This window comes from Mustela lutreola, chromosome 6 (genome assembly GCF_030435805.1).
Source record: "Mustela lutreola isolate mMusLut2 chromosome 6, mMusLut2.pri, whole genome shotgun sequence".
NCBI classification, from domain to species: domain Eukaryota; kingdom Metazoa; phylum Chordata; class Mammalia; order Carnivora; family Mustelidae; genus Mustela; species Mustela lutreola.
Window position 1 is genome coordinate 56,668,543 of NC_081295.1, and position 19,394 is coordinate 56,687,936.

Consider the following 19,394-nt stretch of genomic DNA (forward strand, 5'->3'; position numbering starts at 1 on the left):
ATTAGAAAAGAGAAGATTTAAATAACCTAGTGGTGTAAAGTGTAAAAAACACAAAATGCATTACATAAGACAATTTTGAAAGCTTTTCTTTAAACAAAGATGCAAAATTATAAACTAAATAAAGATAAAACATAGACTTTATGACATCTTCAAATAATTCTGAGGTAGACTCAACACCTGACAAGAAAAACTATACCTTCTCTTTCTGTAAGTGGGCTCAGACTTGAATTAGGGGAACCAAAGAGAATATTATTGTGGATCTTTAGGTTAAACAACTAAAGGGGCCTCTATTCTCTATGACCTGGGAACCTGTACAAAAGGAAACCTATAGATACTAAACAGAAGTGTCATTTAAAGAACCAATGTCCCACATTAGCTAAAATTCCAGACTACTACTTGAAATCTGTCCAGTGACTTAACTCCACGGCAAAGGCTGTTGTTACCCAAGAACTCCTTGTTCTTCCCCTGAAATCCTAAGGGAGGCAATACCTCTTTTTTGTTGATATAAGTGTCTTAATGTCTACCAATAACTCATTATTAATAGAACATCAGATAATTGGCTTAATAAAACCGAAGAAATGATGAAAATCGTTAACAATCTTATGCCCCAACCCAAAACTTGTACTTTGAGATTATTATTAGAAGGATAAATTATTCTCTGTGACACAAGACCCACAATTTTAATAGGTAGGATTAACTTCTAGACAAAATATACTATGGTTCCCTACAGATGATCAAATTATAGCTGTTCTAGTCATGAAAATATCTATACTATGTATAATTTTAAAAAATTAAGGAATACTGTTAGCCCCAGAATCCCTATGGACAAAAGACTTCACAGAAATAGGAAGATGGATTGGAACGGAGCAGATAAACATATAGATTATCACATGTACCTAGATTATCGTAAATCATTTTTTGTGTGTAAATATGAAAATGATACACCATAATCTAGATGTATTAATTCAACAACATAGACCATATCAAAGAGCCACTGCTCATTGTGGTAGGTTCACAGTAAAAAAAGGGTACTGTAAAAGTTATAGATACTATAAAATACTTAGAAATACAATGGAAATATTTTAGAGATTATCATGCTAAGCAGAGTGCTCTGACTAAAAACCCTGATAAAAGCATCTCATATAAAACAAATAATTTATGATAGTAACAAATCCATGAAGAAGTTCCAGTATTCAATTATAGATACATAAAATGTGACCAGAAAAGAAGTTCTTAAAAGAAATTCCAAATATTTCATGATTGTGTTCTAAGATTCATGAAGATAATATCTGACAAAACCATAATGGCCATCTGACAGTGCCAAAAAAAAAAAAAAAAATCTACCAGGGATTGGATAAAATCCTGATGGAACAAATGAAAAAATTCATTTCAAGTAGGGACAAACTGGCCACAAAATTAAACACTATCGGGGAAACATTTCCAGGACAGCAGATGTGGCCAGTTTATGCTTCATTTGTATCATTTGTAATTAAATCAATTAGGACAAATTGTAAAGGTGGAGGCATTAACTGAAACAATTGCAAATTCCCAGAGAATCCAGACCTATCAGACAAGTTCATTTCCCAAGAATCCAGAGCTATCAGACTACAAATTCCTGAGCAAAATCCAAGACAAGTGGTAATAACTCTGATCTGAGGAATAGGAAATTAGTCCTAATTTTTAAACATATATTGGTTCACTTGTAAGATCCAAATGCATTGGAGGAAGCTAATTTTAATACTGGATTTCTTCCCAATTAGGTTAAGACATATTTAATATGAATCAAAGAAATAAAGTCCACAGGTCTTCGGACATTTAATAGCAGTTACAATAATACTTCATAATTAATAAAGCATCATCAAAATGCTTTCTTTAGTGTTATTACATTAATATCAATTACGTACAAGGAGAAATTCTGTTTCATGGTCAGTGCTCAACTTAAATGTCACCTTCTCTATGAAGGCTCCTCTCTTCTTTGCAGGGAGAAATAATTATTTTTTTCTCAGTTGTTCATATGACATTTTGTACACACTCCTGTTGTAGGACTTAAAATTGTCTAGTTTCATAGGTAGCTCCTACCCAGGATATAAACTTTATTTCATTCACGTGTATGTTTCCAGTTTCTCCAAAAAATGCTTGGTACAAAGTAGGTGGTAGTGTATAATATGAAATTTAAGTAAGTAAGTAGATAGTGTAAGAAGTCATAGCAACTGTTGGGATAGAGAAAAATAGTAAAAATTAATTTCTATTACTTAATATTTTAATGATAAAATTTAAAGTAGTTTGGTTTTCTGAGGAACCTTCTTACCCTATTCGATTTTTAAAAAGAAATAAGTAGCATCGGATTATATATAATTGGTTCATGAATTGTTAAACTACTGTCAAATTTTATACCATGACAGAAGAAATCCCTGTTTATGCATCATAAGAAATAAAGTGTGAAATTTTATGCTGAATTAAAATGTACATTTTCCTAAGAAGAAAATGTGAGAAACTTATTAACAGCTTCAGCAAGTGCATCCTCTAAGTAATGTATCATTTTTTTCTTTATAGCCAACAAACAATATATTCTAATGAAAACAATAACACATTTATAAACAGGTATTTATTCATTAATATTAGAGCTTTTGGAGCATGTGTGGAAAGTAACTATCTCATAAAATAATTTTATGCCTATTAACAACCTTTACATTCAGTAAAAAAACACCATTTCCTAAAGAAGAACGATTTCTCATTTTAACTAAAATTCAGTCCAAAAAAAAGAGAAATCCACCTTGTGAAAACAAAACACCTACTTAAAGGCTATGCATTACTCCTCCGAGTATTTCTACTGGTTTTTGGTATTCTCTGCTTGTGGGTTTTCTCTTTTCACAACTACTGCTACCATGGCAACCACCAAAAACACATTGCCATGTAGTGCACACTTGCTCTGAGCCTGACATGGCACCAAATGAGTGGCAAATGAGACCACACTGTCCATTCATGCGTAAGACTGAAAGGAATCCAGAAATGATAGGTGTCATTAAAACTAAGTATAAGCTAAATCAGAGATTTGTACTCTGAAAGACCCTAAACATAAATTGGCACAATAATTAAATATATGCTCCAAAAGTAGCCACTTGCCTATTTTGCTATTAGAAAAGGGTTGTCTGAATAAAAAATCAGAAATGATTTAAAAAAAAAAAAAAAAAAGGCTGTCTGAGTTGTTGCTTGGTTCAACTCATTTGATGCTAAGGTGACTTTTATGCATGAGATGGATGATAGACTGAATATTTTAGAAAATAATCACATTAAATATCTAAGTATAGTGAAGGAAGGTTTTTTTTTTATGCTTTATTAACTGAAAGAGCCTTAAATCAATCAATGGTGATCCTCATTTGTTAGTGGGCAAAAAATATACCTACAATGGGAGATCTCTAGGGAATAAAATATATGACTTTGAGTTCATTATTGTAACATATTGGATCTTTTAAAAAAACCTTTTTTTGTTTTTAGTTTACTGTCTTAAAATAGGACAGAAGTTCTTTACCAGGTATGAGATAAGCTCCAATCAAAGTAAAAAAAAGGAGCCTTAGGAAAAATTTGGGGAAGCCCCCAAAAAATGTAGACAAAAGAAAAATTCTTACACCTCAAAGCCAGGACTTCTGATTTCTAAAATCAACCTGAGAAAGGCTAGCTTTCTTTGTCTTTGAGCCTCTTCCCAGGCAGCTGCAGTCTCAGTCAAATAACAGAGAGGACTGACTAGTAAGTCAACCCTCTATTTGATATAAAAAGGCCCAGCTGGAAGCACACACTATGAAAGAGGATAAAGATGTGAACAGAGACACAGCATGAGTGGGAGAGAGGTCTTGTTGTCCAAAAGTGGCTGAAAAAGCTTTTCCAAGCCAGTCTATTGCATGCAACAAGGATATAAGTTAGACCTAGGGATAAAAATCCTGAGTTCTCACAGTGGCTTCTCTATTAACCAAATCCATTGACCTGGATGAACTTAGGTAAGTCCCTTCTTCTTTCTACTTCTCTCAATAGAACTTTTATTAGACAGCTATTGTGTTCAAGGCACTAGACTATGAGCCAGAGAATAATGTTTCTCATAGGATGAGACAGAACCAGGTGCCTCAGAATTTGCAGGGTCCCTTCTCAGAACTGGTGAACAGGATTCTCTGCAAATGGGTAATATCTGGGTAACTTTTAGGCATATTAAAGTTGAAAATCAGTTTTCCATGACAGAATAAAAATATGATTGAGATACAGCTTTTATCTTCAAATATATTCTAATCTAACTTCCTTTTCTTTAAAAAAAAAAAAAAAAGGCCTTTGTACTGAATAATTTCTAAAAGCTTTCTGACCCTCGTTTTAGATTAACTTTCTCCAACAAAGATTACCATTTTATAAGGTACTCTCACTGAATAAGTCAAATTTTCATTATGTGACCTGGTTCTACTTACCCTGTCATTTTTGATGTGTTCTGAATAAGTCATACAATTTCTTAGTTGCTATTCTTATTTGGGAACAGATGAAAAAGTAAAAAACAATAAGAAATGTTACCCTTTGTAATGATTTTCAATAATACCCAGGGAGGCAATGAACTGGGCTCTGCTTCTAACTATTTGCATGACCTTGGGCACACAAGTACACCTCTTTGGGCCTCAACTTCCCCTTTCTGAAAGGAGGAATGAGATTACTCACATGACAAAATGTATTCAGATGACAGTTTCCATGGCTCTATTACTCTTAAAATTTGTGAAAAGTATTTGTGAAACATCTCTCATGTGTGTGGAAAACAAAATTCACATATTTGAACATTGCTCTTATGAAATTTACAAACTCATATAATCTATCCATATGATACCCATTGATTTTACTAATAAACCATCTCTCGCATTCATATATTCCTCTATTCCTGCTGCTGCTGCTGCCCTCATGCATGCCCTTGGAAATTACTCATTTGAACCAATGCAACAGTTTCTAGCTTCTGTTTTTCATCCAATCTCACTATACTCCTCAGACTGCTAGTCTGAGCTAGTAGAAGCATCTTTCTGAGACACAAATACCAAGGTGCTATTTGCCTATTTAAATTTTTCAGTGGTTCTCCTGCGCTTAAAACCACAGTCCAAATTCTTAGGAAAAGGTCAGGAAGAATCTTGTATCATCCACCACCAGTCTCATTTCTGCCCTTTGCTAGGTCCTTATGTCTACTAACCAACCCCACACACTTATTTTGTGGTATCCCCCAAATGTGTTATAGGCTTTCATTTTCTCTTCTTCTAGTTTTTCTCTGGAATTTCTTTCATCTCCTTATCTTCCTAACGAACTTTATGCACTATAAATATCTCTTCTATATTAATAACAATTTTATATTATTTTTACATGTTTCTTCCCTGATAAGTTTTAAGCAAAATAAAGTAATAAAGCAAGATACATTTAAAGCAAAAAAAGTACTGCCTCACACATGTTCGAGAAATGTTTGCAAACATAAATGCAGGTAACTAGAAATATCTTCAAATAAAATTTTTAAAAAGAAAAACAGAAAACAACTGGCATACCAGAATACCCATTTAATACACTTTTATTTAGATTTAAAAAATGAGCTTGCTTTTCAATATGGATGATTGAAAACTTATAAAGGTTTCTATGTGCTCTTTGGCATAAGCATTAAAAAGTGCACACGTTATTTAAACATCAAAAAGGACAAGAGTTGCTCATTCATATTTTAAACAATGGGCATATTAAGAAGGTCCACAATCAGGCACAAGATCTAAAGTAGGGCACTTCTTACCTGTTAGATCTGCACTGGGCCACCACCCTAAGTCACAGGCTTTACAGGTGAACTCGTCTTGCACATATTCATTCTCTTTGCAGGCTGTGCAAATCCAGCAGCAACTCACTTCTCCTTTCCGTATGACCTGTAACACAGGGATAGTCCATATGCCTTAAAGAGGGTTTCCCCCAGAAAGCCTTCTATATCAATATGGACTTGTTTTTATACTATAATAAAAAAAAAGAGTAATTCTTCAAAAAAGGAACCTTAAGTACATGCATTTAAATATACCTGATTATCTTAAGAGTTCAGATGTGAATTTCAGGTCATTTTATACTGGGTTTGGAGGCTTTTCAAAAATAATATATTTCATAAAGAGAATTGATGACATTATCTCTTTCAGAGTTAAAAAATGAAACAATTGAATTTTATTATTTATATTCATTTGTATTATCCTCAAAAAAATAAAAATAAATTTTTCTTCTCTGAAAGAGCAATGTTTAACCACAGAAGTTCTTATATATTATTTTCTTATTAATGCAGAAAAATCTGAGGAATTATGGAATTTTATAATTATGAAAGTCTCAGTAACTTTATATACATAAAAACAGAATGATTGCTAAGAAAACCAATCCTGTTATTGGCCTGTGACTTGCTCTAGTGTACTTAAAAGATTACATAAATTGTTGGAAGAAAAATTACTAGTCCAAAATTACTGAAGAATCGTTTATTATTGAACTGTAGTAGTTTAAACTTTCTCCAATTTTCAATCTGTTTGGTAATCAAATTTCACTTGACATGATACCAAAAAAAGTCCAATCACACTGCATTTAAAGGGATTTTCTTGTAAGCACATATTTAGATCTTGCTTTCATCTGCAGTCTGAGAACTTCTGCTTTTTATTAAAATATTTCATACATTTACATTTAGTATTATCATTGGTGTGGTTGGAAATGAAGATTCAGACCAGATGCTGGACATCATGTACATAAGGTATAGTGTGCTGGATGTTTTTCCTTGAAGAAATACTGGTCTTTATTCTGGCAGGCAGCTAAACTGCTTGTGACTCAGTTAGAGCATTGTTTTTAAACTTTTAGAAGTCTAGAAGAGTCTCTACTCTAGGAATAATTAAGCCTCATTATTAAGGTGTGACTCCCTGGGGTTTCTACTTAATCCCTTGTGAATTCAACAAGGTATCTCCACTCTGGTTTGTGGAAAATAAGAGAATTCCTGGATCTGTGTATGCTCAGGGATTCCAGCTTCCTAGTAACTCTTTCTCACTTGAATTTTTGAATTTTGTCCTACTCGTGCACACAGGTGCAGACCTGTGTTCAGCCAAATGCTTAAGAGAACCTGTATGTTAACTTCTAGGACATTTTCAGAATAATTCTATCCCTTATACCACACTACAAATACTCACTGCCTTGGCCTTCCTAAACTTTGATTTCTGTCTTCTTTAATTATCAAGATCTCCAAGCTCTCTGTTCTCTTTTACTGAACAACAAGGAAATTGCCTCCAGGCAGAAAGCCTGAGTGATTTTAGGGTTCACCTTGTTTATTGGCCTTCACTTCCCTGGAATCAAGGTCATGCACCATTTTCCAACATCTGAACAGTTATTTCATATATTATGTCAAGTTTTCTAGTTGTTTACACCAAAATGCAGTCTGGGCTCTGTTACTCTTTCAGGGATAGAAGCACAAGTTTTCCCTAATACATATGAAAAAATTAGAAATCAAACTGTAAATATTGCTAGACCTTAAAATCATACAAACTCTAGTCTTTGTGAAAATAAAACTATATTCTCACAGAGCAGGTCAAAATTTATCCCACTATCTTAGAATTACATAAATAAAAATGACAGTATATTTTCAGAAAATGTGAGTTTTTCTTTTTTTCTTCTACTTTCAGAAAACTTTAGAAAGTAGAATCAAATTAAGTCTTAAAAAAAAAAAAAGACTCTCCACAACCTCAAAATAAGTGTGGGAAATTTACATTCCAAATAATAATTTTTTAAGTGAGATGAGAAAAATTGAGTAAATGAATACCGCTTTATTTTAATTGGCATAAAAGTACAGTAAAAGCCATCACAAAATACTGTATCTCCCTTTCGTCAGCTTTGTCTCTTTCTCTTACTATAAAAATAATGCTACTAATTCAACAAATTCAAAAGGTGGTAATGCTAAACAAATTGATTTTTGCAGAATGAATAGTGAGGGTAGATCTTGTGATTAGCTGGTACTTGGAAAGTATTTCAAATCAGGTTTTATATGACTGAATAAATGAATCAATAAATGATTAGCTTACCTCTTTAATAAATAATGAAAATGGAGCTGCTTAAATAGAGTTATACTTCATGATTTCTTCTTTGTTCTGCCATCAAGGATGTGTACTTTGGCATACACGTCTGTAATATTTGGTTTGCCTTTTTTTTTTTTTTAATTTAATTTTTTTAAAGAGAGATTGGGGAAGGGGTTGGGGAGGGTCAGAGGGGGAAAGAGAGAGAATCTTAAGTGGGCTCCATGCCCAGCACAGAGCTCAATGGGGGGCTGTTTCCCTAACTCTGAGATCATAATCTGAGCCGAAATCAAGAGTCAGATGCTTAACTGACTGAGCCACCCAGGATCCCTTGACTTGTCTTTTCCAACTCTCAGTCACCCCTCTAGACTGAGGTTTTATCATCTTACACCTGAATTCTTGTCCCTGCCTCCTAATCATACAACATTGCTCTAATTTCTTTTTGCACTAGAGTAACATGCACACAGCTGCCAAGATCACCCAAATAGCCCATGGCTCCTCAAGAGAAGGGACCAAGCTGACTTTCACTGTTTTCAGATTTAGTCATCAAGGGACAAATAGGTATCAAAAACACACAGTGGTGGCCAATGGATGGGTATTGAATAAATCTTTAAAAAAAAACACAATTAAACCACTTAAAGAATTTTAGTGCCTCCCTGCCCCTATACTTTTGCAAAATAAGCTCTTCAGACAGGCATTCACTTAGTCCCTGGTCCTTGTTTCTGCACCAACATTTTCTGTTATTAATTTCTGTCCCAGCCCCTCATTGTGTCTTCATTAATGTCCACATAACTGTCTGATTTGTTTTGGAGGAAGGTTTCAAGTACAGTAGAGACATCATTGAATTTGTGTTTCACCTGACTTGCTTTCTACAAGGAGTATTCTGGCTGCTATTGAAGAATAGAGTTTAAAGACAGAGAAAAAAGAATGAAGGGGTGTGTCTGTGGGTGTGTGTGTCTGGGTGTGTGCGCACACACATGCTTCTGCGCCTTTTATATGTGTGTGTTTTAATCCATGGCTCTCACATGGAATCAACATAGTAAACAAATAAATATCTATATAATAGATATGTTTCATCCAGATACAGTTCTTTTTAATTCCTGTTATTGTCTCTGATTTATATCCAAATCTTCCCAATAGCATATTGTTGATTATTTTTATATTTTCTGTATCTTTATATGAGTCATGGTTACTGATATTTCTTTTGCATGTATAGCAGCCCCTCCTGATCCACGGTCAGTCTTTGTTCAGAAGCATACAATCCTCCTGACATATTATCAGGAGGTCAATAGCAGCCTAACAATTTATCACAGTGCCGACATCATTCACCTCACTTCATCTCATCACGTTTTATCATCTCATCATTTTATCATCTCAAATCATCCCAGAAAGAAGGCTAAGTACAGTATAGTAAGATATTTTGAAAAAGATAGAGACCACATTCACAAAACTTTTATTACAGGTTATTGTTATAATTTTTTTAATGTTTTAATTTTTTATAAACATATACTGTATTTTTAGCCCCAGGGGTACAGGTCTGTGAATCGCCAGGTTTACACTTTTCACAGCACTCACCCTAGCACAATATTGTTATAATTATTATGTGGCATTATCAGTTACTGCAATTAATCTTTTATTTATAAATTTTATTTATAAATTAAACTTTATCATAGGTATGTAGATCTAGGAGAAAACATCGTATATATTAGTTTAGAACTATCTGTGGTTTTAGGAAGAGGGTGTCTTGGAACATATCCCCCAAATAAGAGGGGACTATTATATTTTTAATTTTTTTTTCAAGATTTTATTTATTTATTTGACAGAGAGAGATCACAAGTAGGCAGAGAGGCAGACAGAGAGGAGGAAGCAGGCTCCTCCTGGATTCCTACCTGGACTGCTGAAGAAACATGAATCCTAGACCCTTTTCTAATAAAAGGGCAGAGAGCCCGATGGGGGGCTCAATCCCAGGATCCTGGGATCATGACCTGAGCCAAAGGCAGAGGCCCTAACCCACTGAGCCACCCAGGCTCCCCAAGAGGGGTCTATTATAGTATATATTCAGTAACTGACTAAAGTATGTTTTCACTTTTGTCACAAGTACTTTTTATGATATCTTTGAGTCACAATGACAGTTTTGATATTTTACTGAAAGTGCCCTTAAAGGACCAAGGCTTACTAAGGCCCAGAGCCTGCTTTGATTCTTTTTATGTCCTGTGCACACAGAGCTATTCATTATTAGTGAGACCAGGTGAGCTGCTGGTACATACAATGCCATGATTCAATTACATAGACCCTGTAGGAGTCTTAAAGTATTTATGCAAGGAAATCAAGTGTTCATTTTGTGACTAAGTTTCTGAAGTAACTTGAAATGGATTTTTTAAATTAAGGTTTTATTTAGAGAAAGGATATGAGTGCCTGGGTGGTTTGGTTGGTTAAGCATCAGACTCTTGATTTCCGCTCAGGTCATGATCTCAGGGTCGAGAGATAGAGTCCCCTGTAAGGCTCCAGACTCTGTGGGGAGTCTTCTTAAGATTTTCTCCCTCTGCCCCTCCCTCCGCTTCTCCCCCAATATGCATGCATGCTCTCTTTCACATAAATAAATCTTAAAAAAAAAAAAAGAAAGAAAATAAATAGCATCTCAAGAGAATGTAATGAAAGAAAGATAACTGTGAATCAGAGGAAACAGAAAAAATTTTCTTCAGAAGAGAAATGCCCAAAAGACTAAACAGAATAGAGAAGCTGAGTCTACTCTGATGAGGACTGCAGGAGAGTCAGCTGCATGAGAGAAGAGCTAGCGCTGCCCTCTTCTTTCCTATCATGTCCTGTATGTGAGCTGGGGCAACAGTCAACTTGAGTGAGGTTTTTCTCCCACTCACTGAGTTCCTCAAAGGAAGTTTAAGTTTCCTTCACATTCACAGAGCTAGTGCAGTACAGAAGCTGAAGGGACTCCGTTTTAGAAAAGCTCCATCTCGTTTTTCTACAGGACCCCGATAATCATGTTTCATATTTTACTTCTAAACAAGTCGAGAAAGCTCTGTTCTCCTTTCAAGGGGGAAATAAAGTTAATTGTTCTCTGAATTTTGTTCTAAGCTCCAAATCCCTGATAGCACTTAAGAAAATCCAGATCCCCAACATGTCCCAGGATGTTCGCTTCAAACCAACCTCGGCTGATACTGGCATCAAGACTCAGCTTCCGCTACCTTATGGAATAACCTGTTCACCTGACACCTCGATTGGACTGGATTCCTACCTGGACTGCTGAAGAAACATGAATCCTAGACCCTTTTCTAATATAAACCTCTAACCCCAAACAATGACAAGATTCATTCTCCTTTCCTTTCTGAGTCTCCCAGATACTCTGTCTGCCATTCTCTGCCACTCATGCTATTCAATAAACTCTTCTTTCACTTTCTCTGGCTCCTGGTTTGTTTTATTTTGTTTTGTTTCATGTTTGATTTCTATCCTGTGTGAAGCCAAGGGCCCTCTAGGTTGGTCTTATGGGATCTTCCTCTGGGTCCTCGTAACCATGCTACATCACTGGCATGGTTCTTGGCATATATTAATTACTCAATAATGCAGATGGAAGAAAACAGAAAAATAATATAGACTATGACATAAACAGAAAAAATGTAAATGAATTCAAAGAGAATGAAAAATTAAAGTTAAGAAAACCTTACAAAAACTAAATAAAAAATGCCAATGAAAAAACTCCCCACACTGTAATTTATTACAAGGAAAATGTAATAAAAATGGTATAGTAATATAAAATCATCACAAGAGCAGACATATATTGAACCAGGCTATATGCTAGGACCTTTGTACAAAATTACACTAACCCTGCACAACCACTCCAGGGGGTGGAGTTAATTATGTGAGTTCTGCAGGTGAGGAAGTCACTACAGAAGAGATCCATGTCTTGGGCAAATCTCAGTCATGTTATGTTCAGTTACTTTCAAAGCTAGGCTCTCAGTCATGTTATGTTCAGTTACTTTCAAAGCTAGGCTCTTCCCAGTGTAACAATGGCTGCCAGGGTGATGACATGTTGTGCTGAGAACAAAAATTACATCTCAGAGGCTGGTAGATATATACTCAATTAATCAACCTTTGTTTAGTGGTGCTGTGTGCCAGACATGGTGCTATACATGGCATAAATTTTTGAGAAACCCAATTGTTAAGGCTCAAAATCTAACGCAATGTGTTAGTGTAGCACCTAGGGGCCACATTTAAAGAGACACTCTCCTTCAGGGTTGTGTAAGTATGCACCCTGCACTTGCACAACCTTGAGAGTGAGAAACTCCTTAAATTCTTATACTTCAAGAACTCTTTACTTACAAAAACAAATGGGCCCTGTTTCTGCCACTGCCACTGTCCAATATCATGTGATTAGCAGCAGCACCTAGCAGGACTCATCCCCAGAAATTGGCAAGCTGGGTCTGAAACTAGGGGGATCACCAACAACTTCAGTAAATGTGTGATTAACATAGCTCTGGTCAACCTATGAGAGGCAAGCATATAGGTATTACTCAAAGTGGCTGTGGATAAATTAATAATTCCAAGAATTTCTCATTATGATTAGTGCTTAAAGAATTTTTTTTCTCATTCAGAGGGTCTATAATAATTTCATGTTTTCACATGCACAATAAGATACCAAAAAAAGGGTGTTTTATCTTCATTTTTTAAAAAAATCATAGCCAATATGTTTTTAGTCACCAGAGCAGATCGTATTGTTGTTATGCAATCACAGCCTTCTCAGATAAAAAGAAAAATTTTATATTCTTGTGGGAAATTTATATTCAGATATTGCCATCCTGCAGTGGGATTTAGAAAGTATTATATAATGGACAAAGCATATCATCATTTCACTTGGTTGCCAAAATGGCTGCATTAACTATGAACAGTTTAAGTGGGTAGTTTGCTTTGAATCACAAGAGAAAGAGAAAGTGGAGGTGGATGGGGCAGTTGTGGCTGATGATATTATAGCTAACTTCTTAGCTCAGCTCATGGTTCTATGCGGATAATCTTATTTTGAGAAAACACAAGCTGAGGTATTAAGGCGTGGAGTTTCCTATTTGCACCTTACTTTCAAATGGCTCGGGTTCAGGGAGAACACTAGGTGGGGAAAAAGAGAGAGGAATAAAGAAATTAAGAGAAGGGTGCGGGGAGAGGAAATATAGTGAAGGATTCATAATTACTGATTGTAGTTGGTGGCTGCATGAGTGGTCAATTTAATGTGTTTTTTTTTTTTCACATTTGAAAGTGAGGAAAAATGTGGGAAGTACTAACGAGATCAAAATTATGAGCAAATAGGAAGAAAGAGCAAATAGGAAGAAAGATATATCATTACAGATACAGGGAGTTTCCAGAGAGAATTTACAGCTAGTAGGCTTGCGATAACTTCAAAAAATTTCCGAAAGCTTCAGGCAAATGGGCTGGATGGGCTGGGTAGTGGGGAGAGGCCATGACACACCCGTGCAAGCTACATAGTGACCAGGGAATAACGATTGCTTGCACCATGAGAATATTTGTTCAAGGTAGATGTCAGTTTAAAATGATTCTCTTGCCACCAAATTCAAGACAAAATTCCTCTTCCTACTGCCATGAAGAGAAGACAGCATATCCAAGCAATTTCAAAGCACACACACTGGAGGAGAATGAAACCATTCCAAATGCTGTGGCCTAACATATGAAAACAAAAATAGCTACAAGTATAAAGAACTGCAGCTACAGCATGACACACTTTGAACTCTGAATTTTGGAGCAATTGCAGATGGAAAAGCTGCACATAAAATAATTTGTCCTGCATTATCCATAATGTAACCTAAAAGAAAATCAGCAGGTGAGCTGATTCAGTGTGAGGGTAGGAAGAGTGCAAGGGGGTGCATCATATGAGTTCTTCCCACCCCACTGTTTTAACCTCCCAATCCCAGGTATTGGGATTAAAGGGAGAGTAGTATCTCCTCAAGTGGTAAATTACCAGGAAATGGTGCTATAGCCTCTCTTTGGTTATTTTATATTTTAATGAAACTTTTGCAATGTTCTCATCATTGCAAAATAAATGAAATGATAACACTTTTCAAAGTTCATCTATCTGATTTCACATAATACAATGTTTCATATTCTATCACATTATCAAAGTTGTTTTACTCCCTGAGGATATTTAATTGTAATATTGGCAGGTGTGTTGTGATCTGAAGTACAAACATTATGATAGGCCTATATTTTCTTTTCAACTTTGATACTGGATAGCATGGGCTCAAGACACATCTATTTCCTACAGTTATTTCTGCATGAAGGATTGTTGGCAAATAATATATGTTCTATCATATAAAATTCATCCTTAACACATTTATTTTATTATCATTTGGAAAGGTAGGGTGGCACTAATTGCTTGATGATTTTGGGTGAAATGGGGGTTCAGTCTTTCAGAGAGACAGCACCCCTTGCAGAATAATGCTGGAATTGGGTTAAATAAGCAACTGTAAATATAGAAAGAGTTCTTTCAAGAACAGGAAAATGTACAGAGGAAGAGAAAAATCATGCTAAAGAGGCTACAGAAAGAATGGTTTAAAAGCAGGCATTAAAGGATGATGTTGGGTGGCTAAAATGACAAATATTCTGGAATGTGAGGCTCTCATCCCTAATCTTTGCAGAGTCTTGAAATAAAAGATCTACAACAAAGCGGCTGCTTTTTAATCACTGGCCTATGTTGAAAGGTGATAATGTCAATGTGAAAATTAATATTAGCAATCATATATTGAAAGAAAGATATTACTAGAAACTATAAGTTTCCTACATTGGCAACTTCTCTCAAGGAAGTTACAGAAAAATCCAAAGACAAACTCCTCTAGCAGCATTACCTAATCATGCTTATGGCATTATTAAATCTAAGGACACATAATTACATTAAAGGTCAATGTAAATGGTTTCTTGATAGACTGTCTGAGTGTTCTTTCATCTTTGAAGACATCTTGAATCACAATGAAAATGAACATGTCCCTTTCAGTTTGATACTGAACAATTCTGTGGTTTGGCCTATTTGCTGATCTAAATGGAATGGTAAACAGAGCGACATGGAAGCTGAAGTTGAGCAAAGGGCTTTAGCAGTTTTCAGTTAAAGAGTCTTCTGAGGTCCACACTGCTAATACCTTTTGAAAGTAAACTTTTATCTTTCCAATAGAAAATGCCAACAAATAGGAAGGAATCAGACTCATCCCTTGAAAGGAAATTAGTTAACTTTATTTCAAAGCCTGTAGTTTGTAAGGTATGTGTACCTGGGCTTTTCTATACGTATGTAAGGTGAATTTTATTATATGACAATATGGAATGTGTGAATGAGGAAACATTTGTGATGTATTCTATTATGTTCACGCAATTCTCCAGAATTCTGTTTTGACTGGCTGGGTGAGAATAGGAGGAATCAGGGCTCTTCATTCTTCATGCCCAAACCCCTAGCCCCAAAACCATCCTCTTAAGTAAAAACCCCAAAGGCAAACTTAAGGGGAGGAAAAAAAGAATAAGAGCCAGTGAAAAAAATCTGCAGGATCCTTTCCCTCAACTTCTCTACTGGTTTCCCTGCTTCTATTAAACTCTCCCAAGATCCCTCACTAATATTGCTTCCACAATTCTAGATTCTATTACCTATTAAAGTCGATCTCTATTTATAATTTTATTGTCAACTACTGAGAAAATAAGGCTTAGCAACTGAGACTTGCATTTGGAGGAAATAACATCATATCCTCTAATGACAGGTAGTTGAACAACCTGATGCAGTTCGCTGATGAGAGCTTCAGGCTGGCTCTGGGCCCAGCTTTGGCACTCTCTAGATTGAGAAGGCTTGAGGCAAGTGACTCAGCCTCTCTGGGCCTCAGATTTCTCATGGGGGCCATAGTATCAGCTTTAAAAGCATTGTTTTAAGGGATAATTAAAATGATGACTGTAATGCACCTATGGTTGTACTTGCACAAGAGTATGCTTGATAAACATTCATCTCCGACCTCTATTGTCTCCCTTCTCCTTCCTTTCACTGCCTCCTTTCGCTTTCCTGCCCCTTCTCGGCTCTTTCCTATCCTGCACCACACCAACAAAAATCGCTGCACACTTGATACGGGAGACCACCATATGTGCCAGGGCTTTGGTGTTTGCTCACAGATCCATTGTCCACACGTTGTGTGCTGCCTCAGATGTTCTTCCTCAAGTCTGTCTCTTAAGCCCTTGGCCACTGGCTCTTGGGAAGTCCTGGACCCTTCTGCAACCCTTACCTCAGCCTCTATCACTGTTGCCTTATTTCAGGCTCCTCCACCTGTCTGTCTCTCCCTTGATTCCGTCACTGGGTTTCAGAAGAGACTCCATTGTACGCAGAAGTACACTGTACACAGAAACTCAGACCAGACTGCAGGGGACTTACAGAGGCTTTGGTCCCTAACTCTTTCTAATTTGAAAAAGGACCATGGAACGGGACATGGATTCTGGCTTCCCCAGTGGCTGCCTAAAGGGATCAGATGGTGTTACTTCCCATGAGCAAACTTTGACCAGAGGAGCAGAAAATGGCATGGCACAGGTGCACACATCCTTCTCCCCTCTGCTCCAGTAGACAGTCTGAGCAGCCTGTTCAGAGATCTCTGTGAAGCTGAACAACTAGTTGTATTCAGTGAAGTGGCATCCTGCTCAGTAAAGCATTGCTTCAGTGATGGTGGTGGTGCTGGTGTTTCTCCATGCTCCCATGGCTCCTTTCCCCTTCCCCTTCATTCTTGCATCTCTGAGATTCTTCTTCCCAGTAATGCATTAGCACTTAAGCCTTGCTTAGTCGTAAGGTCTCAAGAAACCTGTGAACTACATTGTCCAGGCTTTCTTGCTAATGTCTTCTGGATGGTGTTGACAAAATGCAAGGACCTAACGGGAGACCCAAGAAAAGGAGAGAGGAGAAGCCAAAGTATCCTCTCATGCCCAGTTCAGGGGGCATCTCAGGAGCAGCTGTGACTCCTCCTTGTGTCCCTCTGACCCAGGGTGAAGATGATTCTAGCTGTTGGTTACCTCTGAGGTGCCCTGGGAATCCTCTTTCACTTCTATAACCAATTTCTTATATTAAATTCCTTTTATCAAACAACCTGGCAAGGGTTCTTTCTTCCTGTCTGAACCCTGACTAATGTAACACACAACCATAAAATGTTTGATCTTATTTAACTGTGTTTATGGAAAGGTTAAAATAAATTTCTGTTTCTGTAAGATATTTACAAGATATTATATATATATTTCTAAAAACCAATAACATAAGAAAACTGGACTTTTAGCTACTTTGAGAGAAATTACCATAAGAGAGTTCTGTGGGTTATCATAAAGAGTCAAATCATTTATTTTAGCACTTTAAATGGCATTTGATATTCAAAATGAATACTCCTTTTCTCAACAGTGTATTTCCCAGTTAATGCAAGGGCAAGTCCTACAATCCCCTCTCTCATTGCCTCTCTCCTTCCTGTCTTTGTAGTGGCTACTGAGGGATCTGGCTCTCTGCATCCTGGGCCTGGTAGGTGGCAAATTGGTGGTGTAAGAATCTAAGTGCTATCATTTGGTAAATGGGATTCAGATTTCATTTGTTTCCATACCTCCCCTGGTGCTTATGGGAAACAAACAAACATTCCACACACACCCCCACCTCCACTCCAGGTGCCATTGAGAACAGGCATATTTTCCTCCTGCAGGGTACAAAATATTTCTAAAATTAGACCCCAAGAGATTTGCATTTATAGCGAGTGTTCTGTAATGGCTCCGCGATGATTTCTGGGATCTTCTTCAATAACAAACACTGCATGGGCGTAATGCAAACGTGTTGCCAGAAATACTTTAGTATCTAGGCATAGAGATGTATGCAGACAGCCTTTCCTCTGAACTTGGGGAGGGAAGGCCTTTCTTCTGGACTGTACAAATCCGAATCCATACGGTATGTGAGGCTCTGTACATGGCCTGCCAGCAATCACAGCAATAGCAGGGAATTGTGAAAGGGGGCTGGAGTTCAGAGAATCTTTAGAATGATTAGTTTTCTCTTGCCAGGGTTGGTTGGTTTTTCTTACACTCTGAAAAACCCAACTTTTAGTTCCATAAACTGTTTTACAGTGGTTGTGTGCAGCATAGACAATGCTACCACACAAGCTGAAAAGGCCTGAGCCAGACATGTGATCCTTTTTGAGTCACAGAAGTCCATGAGCTCAGGGTTTCTCTTTTGTCCCCATGGTATGACCTCTGTCTCAAATGTCATGTTTCCTCACCATTCAGGAAGGATGACAAACATAGAATCCAGTGGTCTGGCATTTCGTGGAAATAGTCAAGAAGCTACAGGCCTCTGGATTTTAAACCACCAGATAGCCTCACGTGGAAGAATTTCATCAGGACAAGAATCAGAAATGGGATTCCTGGGGAGGATCCGATCACACTGGGGTGGCTGCAAGCATGCTTTCACTGCTGAAACACTTCTGTGCAGAGTGGAAACTCATGGTATCTTCGAGCCTCCTGAACGCCCCCGCACTACTCCAACCTTGCAGGACTGCTTGCCCATATCTTCCCACAATCCAAGGACTAACCCTGGGCTTGGCAGGAGCACAAAGAAGGAGTCCAGCTGAATTGGTTAGAGTCATGACAATACTTAAGTACTTTAAATATCACACCTGCATAGAAGGCACAAGACATCTACAACTAGGGTGAATAAAATGAATATAGCTTTGTGTGTCAACCATACTCCATTTAAAAAAATGAAGATGCAATCAATCAACCCATCAATCAAACAAACTGGGGTGAATGGTCTCAGAAGTCTACTGCTTCCTCAGAGTATCCGGTATCACTGAGAGTTTGAGTTCATCACAATAGCTCTTCAAAAGATGTTGCGGTTTCCAAATCCTCTGCCTTCACGGAGCTGCAGATGTGAAGCTCTTCCATTTTCTGCACCAGCACTTCCACACACGACCAGACTGCTCAGTGTACCTGTCAGGGCTTCTCCCTGCAGGGGCGGTCCACGGCTCCCAAGAAGGGCAGTGGTGGTGTGGCTGGAGGGGCCGGCGTGGCTGGAGGGGCCAGCACCTCCCACGGTGTCTACTCCAGCCCAGCTGTGCTGTGTGACATTTATGTGACAGCCTGTCTGCTCCCAGAGTTGAATCACAGAAAATTAGTGAGGGGAAAGACCTAGCAGGTCATTTAATCCATCCTCCTGCCAGTTGGCAATCACTGCCCTACACTCCATTTCCTAGTGTATCATCTAGTTTGGTTTTAAATAGCATGAATTCAGGGAGCATTGTTGCCATGTCTTCTTTACTAAGAATTCTCTCTAGATCTCCCAGCCAAAGGCGATGTGTATTT

At 37.2% G+C, this 19,394-nt stretch overlaps 1 protein-coding gene across 5 annotated transcripts in view; it reads right to left on the bottom strand.

Annotated features, from left to right (window-relative positions):
- GRM1 (glutamate metabotropic receptor 1) overlaps positions 1–19,394 on the bottom strand; it is a 416,711-nt gene that overhangs the window by 42,753 nt on the left and 354,564 nt on the right. For all 5 annotated transcript variants that reach the window (XM_059177317.1, XM_059177318.1, XM_059177319.1 and 2 more), the window contains exon 7: positions 5,777–5,903. In XM_059177317.1, the coding sequence (XP_059033300.1) occupies positions 5,777–5,903 (127 nt within the window). The remainder of the gene's footprint in view (positions 1–5,776; positions 5,904–19,394) is intronic.